Here is a 12,031-nt window from a genome sequence, read left to right on the forward strand (position 1 = left end):
GCAAGAGGGACAGCAACCACAAAGACAATCAGCGCTCTGTGGAAAAATACTGTACAGCCAGCCACAACCTGAGCAAGATGGTACATATTTTGGTGTAAATGAAATGCTCCACTAATGTGTCATCAGCACAATTCAAAGCTAATCAAAAAGAGGAGCGGATCAACACCTGCACTTCTTGTCATTTGGAGAAATGCTTTTAAATCCACCGAACCAACATGGAGGAAATGCTCACTGCAACGAGGGGCTGCTTGTTCTCATTTCAGTGAAGTAATTAAGTAGTAAAATGCCATCAAAATTCTTACAATCAGGTGGGGCTCACTGTAAGTTTGAGTACCTCATGCCCGGGTGCTTTAAATGACTTGTGCTGGGTAAACTATGGCCGCTGTGATATCAAAGAACTGCGGTGTTTCCACACTGTTTCGCTCTCTCTCTTTTTTTAAGTCATTTAACAACCTGAGGATGAGTTTACATCATATAATTACAGGCACATTACACATAGCGGATGGTTAAATGCTTATTTTGAAGTTAATGCCTTGAAACATGGTTGTAAGAAGATAACATTTGCAATAACAAATACTGTGCAATTTGTTTTTCACCCTCCTAGTAATTGTTTTTAAAATTATGGCTTATGGCTGAATTGTATGGCTGAATACATGGAGTTAGGTAACATTTTAGTAAAGTACGCTATTAAATGATTCAACTTTTTGTCAGTGTACAGATATTGATCCTCAAGCTAAGATAATCTCCAAACATTCACTCGTTCCACTATATTAAACACGATCAGTTTAATGGTTTTCCTTGTTATGTGTACCAGGAACCCAATTATCTTTGGATCAGCTCAGGGTATGGGAATCTGTGATGGGGATTTTTCCCTAGATTAAAAACCACAATGGAGAAATTAGGAAGCAAATCAGTGAGATGAACCCACAATTACATGTATGCTTTATCATTTTGACCCAACTTTTCACTCAATCCTGGGTATTTGTGGTAATGAGACCATCTTGTTCAATAATACCTTTGCACATTGCCCACAGTGGGCTATGTTGGGTGGAAGGGTTAACGTGGCTTGTAGCAAGCATTTTAAGGTGATGCAAATGATGTATAGTTTTTCGAGAAGTGATATGAAGAAAAAAAACTGATGATTGTTCGTATTGTTGGTGGTTTTCCTCTTGTTAATCTGCCCACACACGCTCTGTGGAGGCATGACACAGTTTTCATTTCAAGCCTTTAAACGGTGCGGTTGTTGTTGTGATCTTATAACAAATCAGATCTTTCTTTTATATGGCGGTGTGGACTACCACTTTGTGGGTCATGAAAAGTCGGTCGTCGTCTAACAAGTCTGCACACTGAGGTGTAATTTGAGTCTCGCAGAAAGGTGGGGGTTTAAGGGCGAAACGGGCAGCCGTGATTGGTTCAGCTTGTCCGATGGCCCGCAGAGGCTTCGCCTCCTCGGCACTCCCTAAAAGGAAGGATAGCTCGGCTGCCTGCCTGCCTGCTTGGAGCTGTTTCAGCTAGCTGCCTAACTTTTACCGACGAGAGGAACAAAACAGCCTCTTACCAGGCGGCGATGAGAAGACGGGACCCCCAGCTTCAGACCGTTTTCATGGACTTTCTAGTGTTTTCTTAGCGAAGGCTTGGCGAGTTGAGCTAACTGTCCTCCACTGTTTTTTGTCCTTAATGCGACCAGGGAGAGGAGTACAGTGCGAGCCCGAGCTGGATGGATGGTTATGGGGGAAAGAGGGAGACCCTCGGCGCTTGAAGTGTGCAGAGTCCTCGCCGTGCTTTTCTCACTCTTCCCCTCTGGTAAGAATTTTTTTTTTTGTCCGTTTTCGTTTTCTTCCTTTTTCCTTTTAGACCCAACAAGCGCGTTTTACGCCAACACACACGGTTTATATGACTTCACGTAACTGTTAATCACAGTGCTAGCAATCTCCAGAAGTTATTAGCATTGATTTTTCTCCACCTTGGCGTCCAAAGTTGCCTGATTTATATACTTTTTATTTGCCGAAATATTGTATTTTGTATCATTGTTATTATTGAACCACTTGTTTTTATTTTTAAAAAAAAAAGTGACGTTTTAGCGGGAATCCGAAAACTAGTATGAAAGCTTATAATAGTCCTTATCGTTTAGTTAAAAATCCACCAAACTCTATACAAAAAGTGACTAAAATCTAGAGAATTGCAGCGACGCGTTTACTTTGTACGTTTATAATTGTTTTTAATTTGAAAATATAAAATTTTCATATTTATTTATTGTTAGAAATCTTGACATTTAAAAATAACATTTTGCCAGGTATTAGTTTTGAGACAAAAACCACTGAAAGGTCTTCCCGGAGCTGCATGCGGCTCTCCAAAAGTGTTTTGTTGGGGGATGGGACGGGTCTCGGGGTTTTGGCTCCTTCAAAGTGTTTTTTCAAGCCGAGAACTGCACCGTAGAAGCCAAATAATGTATCTTATTAACTATATATTTGTGTGACTGCAGTCAGTCACTTTTTCAGCTCAGTTAGCGCAAAGCCTTATCGGTTTTCTTCTTTGATCACATGTCGTTACACAACAAAGTGATAATACGCTGATAGCTGAGATCAAGATTAGTTTATTGCCATCTTGATAAGTGGATGGGTGGTGTGGACGCTTTGAGTTGTTTAAAGTTTGACTTCAAAGTGCTGGTAGTCCACCCCCCGGAAACCTCTCACAGCCAGTTCAAATAAATAAATGCTTTATTAATAGAAGGTGATAGTATTCAAACATGGTGTTGCAATGATTCATCCTGGAAAATGTTAAAGTAGCATTGGTGCAAAAGTTCGCCGGATATTGCAACAAAGCTGGAGACCCCAGAGGAGTAGTGTTATTAATCGGTTATCGTGTACATTAGTAGCCCTAATCGAGTTTTTACCTGTGCATATGAAGAAAGAGAAATGGAAACAACTGGATGTGAAAGGGAAGTGAAGCGAAGCTACCTTCTTTCCAGGCTTCGCTTTTGTTTGTGGCTACATCATATAAAATGTATATATTGGATGAAAATTACATCTAATGTTATTGTAATTGTTATTAATTCTATAGATTGTTTTTTTTATCATTTACAGTATAGTATGCACAAAGAAAATGGTTAACTTAAGGAGGAACAACAGTAGCCTTTTGGATAGAGAGTGTGCTTTAAAGTGTCATGTTTCTAGATGACTTTATTACTTTTGCTCCAACTGAATGTTGTTCCTCCCTGACAGTGAGCCTGCAGTGCAAGATCCTCAAGTGCAACTCTGAATTTTGGGCCTCCACCTCAAACTCTGGACCGGAGGAGGAGTTTTGCACGGCTCTGCGGGCGTACAACAGCTGTGTACGTCGGACTGCACGTACCTGCAGGGGTGACTTGACATATCACTCTGCACAGCATGGCATAGAGGACCTAATGAGCCAGCACAACTGCTCCAAGGAAGGACCGACTTCCCATCCACGTACCCGGACCCCGCTTCCTCCAGCACCCCCGCCGGTTATGACTGACAGCCAAGAACGCTCCGATGGCCCGGAAGTGTGCCACTATGAGCGCAGTCTTCCACGCAACACAGCGCCACCTAACTATACCCACTGTGGCTTTTTTGGAGACCCACACCTCCGAACCTTTGGCGACGACTTCCAGACATGTAAGGTGGAAGGAGCCTGGCCGCTCATCCATAACAAATACTTGTCCGTCCAGGTGACCAACACTCCCGTAGTACCAGGCTCTTTCGCCACCGCCACAAGCAAGGTGAGACCCTCTGTTGTTCCTGTGTATGACTGCAGCACTAGCTGATTGGCTAAGGCTTTGAATATATGTCTTGATGCATGCTCATCCAGGTAAGAAAATCCCAAAAAGTTGAATTTGTTCTGGACGTAGCGTTTTCAGTGGCAGAAACATTTCTTCACTCATCCAAGTGACTTCTTCAGTCTCAGCTGACTGCAGGTTTCCCCAACCTTATAAACAGCACATTTGCATAATGACTGAAACTAGCACCACTGACAAACAATGATTGCATTATTCATCAGTGGCGCTAGTTTTTTCTTTCTGAATCCAGTCAGTCCGCTTGCATCTGAGTGATGTAAATTCCATTATCCAAGAGGGTCCATGTGCCAGTTTTTTGTGACAGTGCAGAGTACCCCACAGAGACTGCACTGGATGCACTACAGCTAACTGCAGTGGATTGTTATCGAGGCTCAATGCCGAACTGATCATCCTTAATCAAGCTAATGTTTATTTTTCCACAAAATGTGCTGTACTAAGTATTCTAGAAGGGATTCTGTTCTGTGTTACTAAAAATACACTAAAAGCTACACAGAGCAGAACAAGAGGGCAAGATGTCTGACACAGGAATGGTATACAATCATCCAGTCACTTTTCAAAATAAAAGACCCTGTGCAGACTAAATGCTGTGCTGCTGAAAGTGTGTTTTGAAGAAGTTCAAAGGATGCTATGTGTGTTGCATCGCTGGGATGAGCCAACAGTCAGTCAGCTAGGGCCACTGTTAACAATTAAAGGGCCATTTACACATTCCTAAGAAGTTGTTCAAAATTTGGTGAACAATTTTTGGTTGATGCGCAGTTAAGAAAAGGACTCTTGTCTGTGTTGTGTTACCTCCGTAATTAAAGGGGGGGAGCGCAATCAACAATTTCTATTATCATTGACTCAATTAAGTAGCAAAAATGTGCTGGGTAAAGCTTTTAAAATGGGAAGCATTGCCTGGTTCTGTATAAATATATGGTATGGAAGGATTTGGACTGTCAAGCAAAACTGGGTTTTGTAGCATTCTCTGTAGGTGACTTGAAAAGGTGTTTTAAGATAATAATTTGTTGATCCTTGCAATATTGCTTGTAGGGTTTCATAAATGTTAGTACAAATTAACCAGCTGCACATATGTGTCTGTGTGAAGAGCTGGGATGATTTCCTTTTGTTGACATATACATGGGCAGCTGCAGAGACCGCAGGTGTGTAGATGTTCTTACTGCCCTGCTTTCTTATCTGCTTGGGGAACATGTTACATACACGTGCATTAGATCAGCATTACAGGAAGACCTGCAGGTCCTTTTTGAAGAGATGGGTTATTTATTTATTTATTTATCTTTATTTTTTTTCCCCCTCTACACATTATTGCACATAAGATTGCCATATACAGGTGTAATAGCAAATTCCATGTGTTCTGAAAGGTGCTGTGAGCCTGTGTTCCTCCTGTCACACTGTGGATCCTGCTTATTTGGATGAGTTCTAAATTAGGATATGAGGAAGCTCGATCCAGCAAATCTCAAAGGGCTCCATGAGCTTTATCAAAATCTTTTGATACTTAAAATGAAGATCTTTGATAAAGCTTATCAAGATCTTTGAGATTTGTTGGGCTGGGCTTCTTCATCTCATAGATCTTGATAAGCTTTATGAATCATATGTTAGTATTAAAACAGCTGTGCTTTGTCGCATGTGAAGCTTCATTCTCTGTTGAGCTCAGTCTGATGTTTGGGTTTCTTATTGTAGCACACAGTGAGCACAGAACTGCAGATTATTTTGTCCACATTATGAGATATTTTCTTTCAGATTTATCAGCAGTGCACAAGTCATTATTGATGTTTTGTTGAATAGTGAATTGGTTAGTTTGGATAGCCGCCCCTAAAATGGTCAAACTGGAGGCCATAACATAGGAGTTGGCCTAGACTTGGCAATGCTCCAGCACCATTTGGTTGAGGACCTGAGTCGTTTGCTGAGGATCATAGCTGAAGTACTCAGACTGAGGTATAAGAGGACTTTGTCCCTAATCACATTTTTAGAAACTATAATTTTCTGTAATCAAGGTTTCTAATCATACTCTATTAAGCATTTGTGGGGGGTTTTAGCTTTTAAAGTAATTGCATTTTTGTACTGCTATTCTTGGAAGCAAATGAGACGGCTTTTTAAAGATCATGATTCTGGACAAAGGGAAAACAAAGCAGCAGCCAATGCCACCTGTGCAAACAAGGCCCTTCTGGTTAAAGATCTGCATTAGCAGAGCTCCGTGTTGGTACATAGCTCTCGCTACAGCAAATAAAACTGTCTGGTTATTTCCATCTTCATACCAGTAGATAAGGCAGGCCTTTTTCTTTTGTTTGCTTTTATTAAACATTTAAGAAGGAAACTGGGAAAAAGCAGAAGTTATTGTGGCTCGGATAAAGGAAATTGAAAGAGGGAGAGAGAGGGAGCTGGTGCAGCAGATAAATTGTCAAGCTTAAAGAGTATACTGTGGACCCCCACCCTGTGTCCCCTGTCTCAAACGAGCAGACATCCCAGTTCCTAGGCCGTCCATGTTCACACAAAGGCTCATTGGTGTCCTGATGAAACCAAGCTTACAGAGTCCTGGCCAGTCTCACTTAATTAGCTGCAGAGTATATCGCTGTGTCCTGGCCCGACGCCACTCCATGGAGCATAGTTCTGGGGGTTCACAGGCAGGTTTTTCAGTACTATGAATGGATCGTCTTTGTGTCTGCAAACTGAGGCCTGATTTTTACATGGCCGAGACTTGTGTTTTCTGAAGGCGTTTGCCATGGCCTCCCTCATGTTGAGCCAGCCCTGAAATGTGACTCTTAAGTGGGGCGTTGTGGTAGATTGCACAAACTTGTTCTTAATGCAAAAGTATAAGCACTTCCCATTTTCATTCCGATGTTTACATTTACTGCAGTTTACTAGGATTTAGTATGTGAGTAGGTAGGGAAATGGTCACTGATAACTTCCTGAGAATCGTAAAAGTTGACCGTAAAATGAATGTTGAATATTGATGCGATTTCTTTCTCCATTCTGCAGCTGACGATCATCTTTAAGAACTTCCAGGAATGTGTGGACCAGAAGATGTACCACGCAGAGACAGACGAGCTGCCGGCTGCGTTTGCAGACGGCTCAAAGAACGGAGGCGACCGCTACGGAGCGAACACCCTGCGTGTGGTGGAGAAGGTTGCCGGGCAGCATGTGGAGATTCAGGCGAGATACATCGGAACAACCATCGTAGTCCGGCAGGTAGGCCGCTACCTAACCTTTGCCGTGCGGATGCCGGAAGAAGTTGTGAATTCAGTGGAGGAAGGTGACAACCAGGACTTGTACCTGTGTCTTCACGGTTGTCCTGCCAACCAGCGCATCGACTTTAGGAACTTCAGAGCTCGAGCGGCGGAGGCCCAAAGCGTCAGCAGGACCAGGAGCAGCACCGGTGCCAACGGCTTTACCTACCAGTCTGCAAAGACCAAGTGCAAAGAGCGGCTTCCAGTGGAGGATCTCTATTTCCATTCTTGCGTGTTCGACCTCCTCTCGTCCGGAGACATAAACTTCACCATGGCAGCCTACTACGCTTTTGAGGATGTTAAAATGCTCCATTCAAATAGCAAAAGATACCACATCTTTGAAAAGGATGCCGAAATGAATAGTGCAGAACAGAAGGGCAGAAATGTACTTTCAGTCTTCCTCGTCAACCTCCTCGCTGTGTTATTGTGGACAGTCTGTCTATAGCGTCTTTACAACAGTGTCCTCATGGCGTGTCTGTCAAGGAGCATTAGAGCACCATCGCTGCGTCCTACATCGGCTCCTCTTTGCTCTGGTTCTGTGACTTGACAGGTAGCTTGCAAGTAGGTCATCCCCGACCCAAGTCTCATTTTAGTGCTATTGTCGTGTCTTGACGTCAGCTTAATGACAGGACGAGCTCAGCGTTCTCCCACCTATCATCACACGTATTCAGCTGCTTCATTGGATTGGTCTTTGAAGAGGGCAGCGGTGAGAGAGCCCAGCTACTGCTGAGCTCAGGATATCCACCTGGGATTAAATCCCACATTCTCAATGGGGCCTGCATACCTATGGGAAGCTGGACAAGATGATCTTCTGCAGAAAGAGGAGTTTGCTGTTCCTCCCTCCCCCCCCCCCCCTTCATTGGTGCCAAGCCAGTGAAGCTCTATGGCTCATGTGGCAAAACGAGAGGACCTGACAGAGGCTTTTGTTAACCTTAGGCCAGAAGCAGCTCTATGTTTGATTAGTTTCCAGCTTTGGAAAAGCCGGAGCCTTTTGGAAGAAACACTCAGCCAAAAGGATGTCAGAGCAGCGTCTCCAGTTGTCTGCTGTGGAGATTAATGGGTCATATGTTAGGTTGTGTGTGTGCGTTAGTACAATATGTGTGCCGAATTCAGCATCTGTGGTTAATTTTGTGTTTGTGCGTGCAGCAGTTTCCAGACAACAAACCTCCAGCGGGAGAACTCCATTCCCATGTCTTTGTGTTGCACCTAAAATTTCAGAAATAGAAAAAGATGAAGCGCTCGAGTTCATCTAGTGGACTCTTTATCAGCCAAGTAGCAAATTCCAAAAAGGGAACTCAAAAATAGTCATCTGCACGTCATTTTTCACTGTCATGCAACCTTTTCCCCTCCTTTTGAGCCGTCACACGACACGCTGACGTGTGGATCAGACAGCGTTTGTACTTTTAGGTCGGTTATGTGAATGTAGCGAAGAAGGTTTAGAAGTGCAAACTTGTTTAAGGGCACTTAAAGCGTTTACAGAAGGTCGAGCAGCCAATCAAAGCCCGACACCTCCTCGAGAGCATTTTGTGAATTTAAATCTCCGTTTAAGCGTCGGTGGTGTAGATGCCGTTAGTACTCGCTGTAAAGACATCACCTCTAGTCAGTTGAGCATTTTTATAGACTACCAGCGTGCTGAGCTGACTGTGGCTTAGTGAGTAAACGATAAGCATATGTCTGTAGACGTGATTTCATGGCTTAAGTCATTGCCAAAGAACAAGCCCTTGTGCCAACATTTTTCCAAACAGCTGAATTTTCATCTTTCAGTCCTTTAAAAACAGTTTGCGACTCCTGTGTATATAACTCGTGTTTGTGGGTGAATTACAGTAACGCGTACTGTAAAGGCAGCATTGGTTTCTGTTACTGCAGTCTCACTTTTTGCTTTTTCTTGTTTCACAATAAAGCTTCGAGGTTTCCAGCTGAACTTTGGCTCTCAGCTGCAGTATCTGTTAGTGTGCAAGTCCTCCCCCGTAGGTCCCGTTACCGCTGGGGCAGTTTAATGGTCATTTATCCTTTTTTACACTGAAGTATTTGGCAGGCCTTACTACTGCTATTTGGAATATGTATCAGTGCAGTTTGACGGCAACAAAAAAGGGAAAGAAAAAAAAAACGCATACAAAAAACTGATGATTGTAATGTTGAATCTTGTGTTGATAGATGTAATTTGTGTTTGTGTGTTTCACAGTAAATGGTTCTACATGTGTAATGTGAGACTGTACATGGTTTTTGTGTATTGTTGAGTTTAAATTTGTATATTACCTGTTGTGTTTTGAATTTATCACTCCAGTTTTTTGTACACAAGATGTTTCAGTGAATGTGAACTTCTGTTTTTCTTTCATTTGAAAAGGGATTTTTCTTTTCTTTTTGCAAAAACATGAACGCCACAGAACAGATTAGTCTTTACTAAGTACAGCGTACACATCGGTCTGTGTAGCAGTGATAAACGTTAGTTGTTTAGTATCAAACAAGACTGCCCACCTTACCCACAGAAGAGATTGTTGCAAAGTATTTTTTTGGGGCGTTCATGTTTTTGAGTTTAAAGCACTTTATGTTTTCTTTGACATTTAGCTCTTTTGTTTGACTTGTAAGGGTTTAAAAAATACAAAAAAAAGCTGAATGGGGGGAAATGCCAGAAAGATCAAACTGTGTTGTAAATGTGATCCCACATGCCAGCTGTTTGTAATGTAAATTATTTATTAAATAAAAGGAAGATGTCTCGTTTATCAGCTCTCCTTTTGTCCTGTGTGGTGTGAGTTTGAAAGCATTTTTTGAAAACCACCCCGTGTGGGTTTTCTGCCTACACTTTGCAGTGCTTGACTGCCCCCTGCTGTAGATATGAGCAAATGTTAAAATGTTGTTTTGGTTTTTTTGTTGTTTTGGTTTTTTTTTTTAAAACCCAAGTTTTAAGTTTTGACTTTGGAGTTAAAAATTGATATTAAAAATGGGATTTATGAGCTTTATATAGTTAAAATGTAAACACAGTTAAATGTAAAAGTGAAGTTTCAGGTGTATCGACAATTTATAGAGAAAAGCATAATAAATAATCTAGAATTGACAATTTACTGAACATCCTATGCAGACAGAGTAGGAGGAACGTCCAAACTTCATACAGAAGTCTCAAGGCCAGAATCAGTCTGCTGCAAATTAAATAAAATGTGAGGTCAAAATGTCCATAAAACATGTCTTTCTGACCCAGAGGAGGGAGGAACAGCAAACTCCTCTTTCTGCAAAAGATCATCTTGTCCTTGCGGTGGTCACCAGAAAGCTCCAGGCAGAATTTGAGTAGGTATGGACATCAATGTGATGCCGAAATTTTATTATCCTGTTTGGAAGAGCCAAATGAATCTAAAATAACACTCAGGTTTACTGTTTGCTGTTGCACTGAAGAACCCTGATCCAGCCTTCCTGTCTTATTAGTCCGTTCACATTTATCTGCAGGAAGCGAAACGCAGAGCATGAAACTGCTTCACCTCACTGGAAGGAGAACCGCAATCGGTTGTAGCCGTGATGCCCTCATTTAAACATCGGATAATTCAATCGTGCAGGAGGAAGGTTTCCATGTTAGAATATTATGTGGAGTGGTGTCTTTGAAGGCCACGCAGGAAGAAATATACACAGAGCAAAGATTTATTAGTGCGTGTGTGTAATGTGAGAATGGTGGTTTATGTATATTGAAGTTTATTCTCCTCTAATGACTTCAACAGAAAACATGAAACTGAGGAGAAACTCTGTTAGTCCGTGCTGCATTTTCCTACTACAGGCCATCATTGGCGTATTAATTTGGGGTTGGCCATGAATGCAGACATGTTTGTTATTAATAAAGAAGAAGAAAGTACTACAGATGCAGTACACATGGGCACTATAGGATCTGGGGTCTGGAGCAGGTTAATGAATGTAGCTGCTTGTTATGAGCAGCCTGTTGCAAAAACATTATTTATTCCCATTTCTTTAGCTGAATCTATGACAAATGTCAATAATAACACAGTTTGGCAGGCATAAAAAAGCATTATTGCATCAAGAAGGTGATTCTGTAAGAGCGATTACCCATAAATTTGGCACATCTTGGCATAGTGTGCAGTGTGTCCTTAAAAGTTTGAGGAAACTGGATAAATGGAGGTCGAAAGAAGAAGTGTCAGGCCTAAAAACTATCTGCTGGGAAAGGGTGAGGTATGCCTAATTACATGGTTTGGTAGTGACCAGATGCAGTGACCGCTCCTCAATAAAAAACACATGAGGGCCCGCCTGGTGTTTGCTGAAAGGCACCTGAGGGACTCTCAGACCATGAGAAACAAAATGCAAAAGGAGTGGTGAAACAAAGATTGAACTCTTTGGCCTGAATGCCAAACATTTCATGCAGGAAACCAGGCACCAATAGTCACCTGGCCAAAATCATTCCTACAGTAAGGCATGGTGGTGGCAGCATCATGCTGCGGGGATGTTTTTCAGCAGCAGGACAGATGAATGCTGCAATGTACTTAAAGTTAACCTGCCCCAGAGTGCTCTCGATCCTTAGACTGGGCAAAGGTTCATCTTCCAACAGGATGACGACCATAATCACACAGAGCCCAGATCTCTGGTTATCTGAAAATGGCTGTACATCGACGCTCCCCATCCAACCTGATGGAGCTCAATAGGTTCCGCAAATAAAAATGGGAGAAACTGCTCAAAAATGCCAAACTTATAGCATCATACTCAGAAAGATTCGAGGCTGCAATTGCTGCCAAAAGTACTTTGTAACAAGCGTCCGGCTGCACTGTAGATGTGGTTCCTGTGAACATTTAGTTGAACTGATGCTGAAGCCACTGTGTCATGTTGGAGACGAGGTCAGGTATTAGGACAAACTTTGTATTCCTCTCACACCTCTGAAAGCATGATTAGCATTTTAGCTCCTGCCTCTCCTGCAGTGCTTTTACACTTTGAGCAGAGAAACTTCAGAGCATTTCGAGCACTTCTCATGTTTGTAGAGCAAAAGATGAAGCAGTTCTAATAGATCAGTTTC

At 42.2% G+C, this 12,031-nt stretch overlaps 1 protein-coding gene across 1 annotated transcript in view; it reads left to right on the top strand.

Moving 5' to 3' along the window:
- The window catches only part of rgma (repulsive guidance molecule BMP co-receptor a), a 9,889-nt gene extending 2,005 nt beyond the window's left edge, over nucleotides 1–7,884 (top strand). The window contains exons 2-4 of the mRNA XM_005729926.1: nucleotides 1,688–1,803; nucleotides 3,222–3,739; nucleotides 6,788–7,884. Coding sequence (XP_005729983.1) covers nucleotides 1,688–1,803; nucleotides 3,222–3,739; nucleotides 6,788–7,480 — 1,327 coding nt within the window. The 3' untranslated portion in view covers nucleotides 7,481–7,884. The remainder of the gene's footprint in view (nucleotides 1–1,687; nucleotides 1,804–3,221; nucleotides 3,740–6,787) is intronic.
- Nucleotides 7,885–12,031: the final 4,147 nt, after the last annotated feature.

This window comes from Pundamilia nyererei, unplaced genomic scaffold, assembly GCF_000239375.1.
Source record: "Pundamilia nyererei isolate P.nyererei 1_Seehausen unplaced genomic scaffold, PunNye1.0 scaffold00035, whole genome shotgun sequence".
Classification (NCBI taxonomy): Eukaryota; Metazoa; Chordata; class Actinopteri; order Cichliformes; family Cichlidae; genus Pundamilia; species Pundamilia nyererei.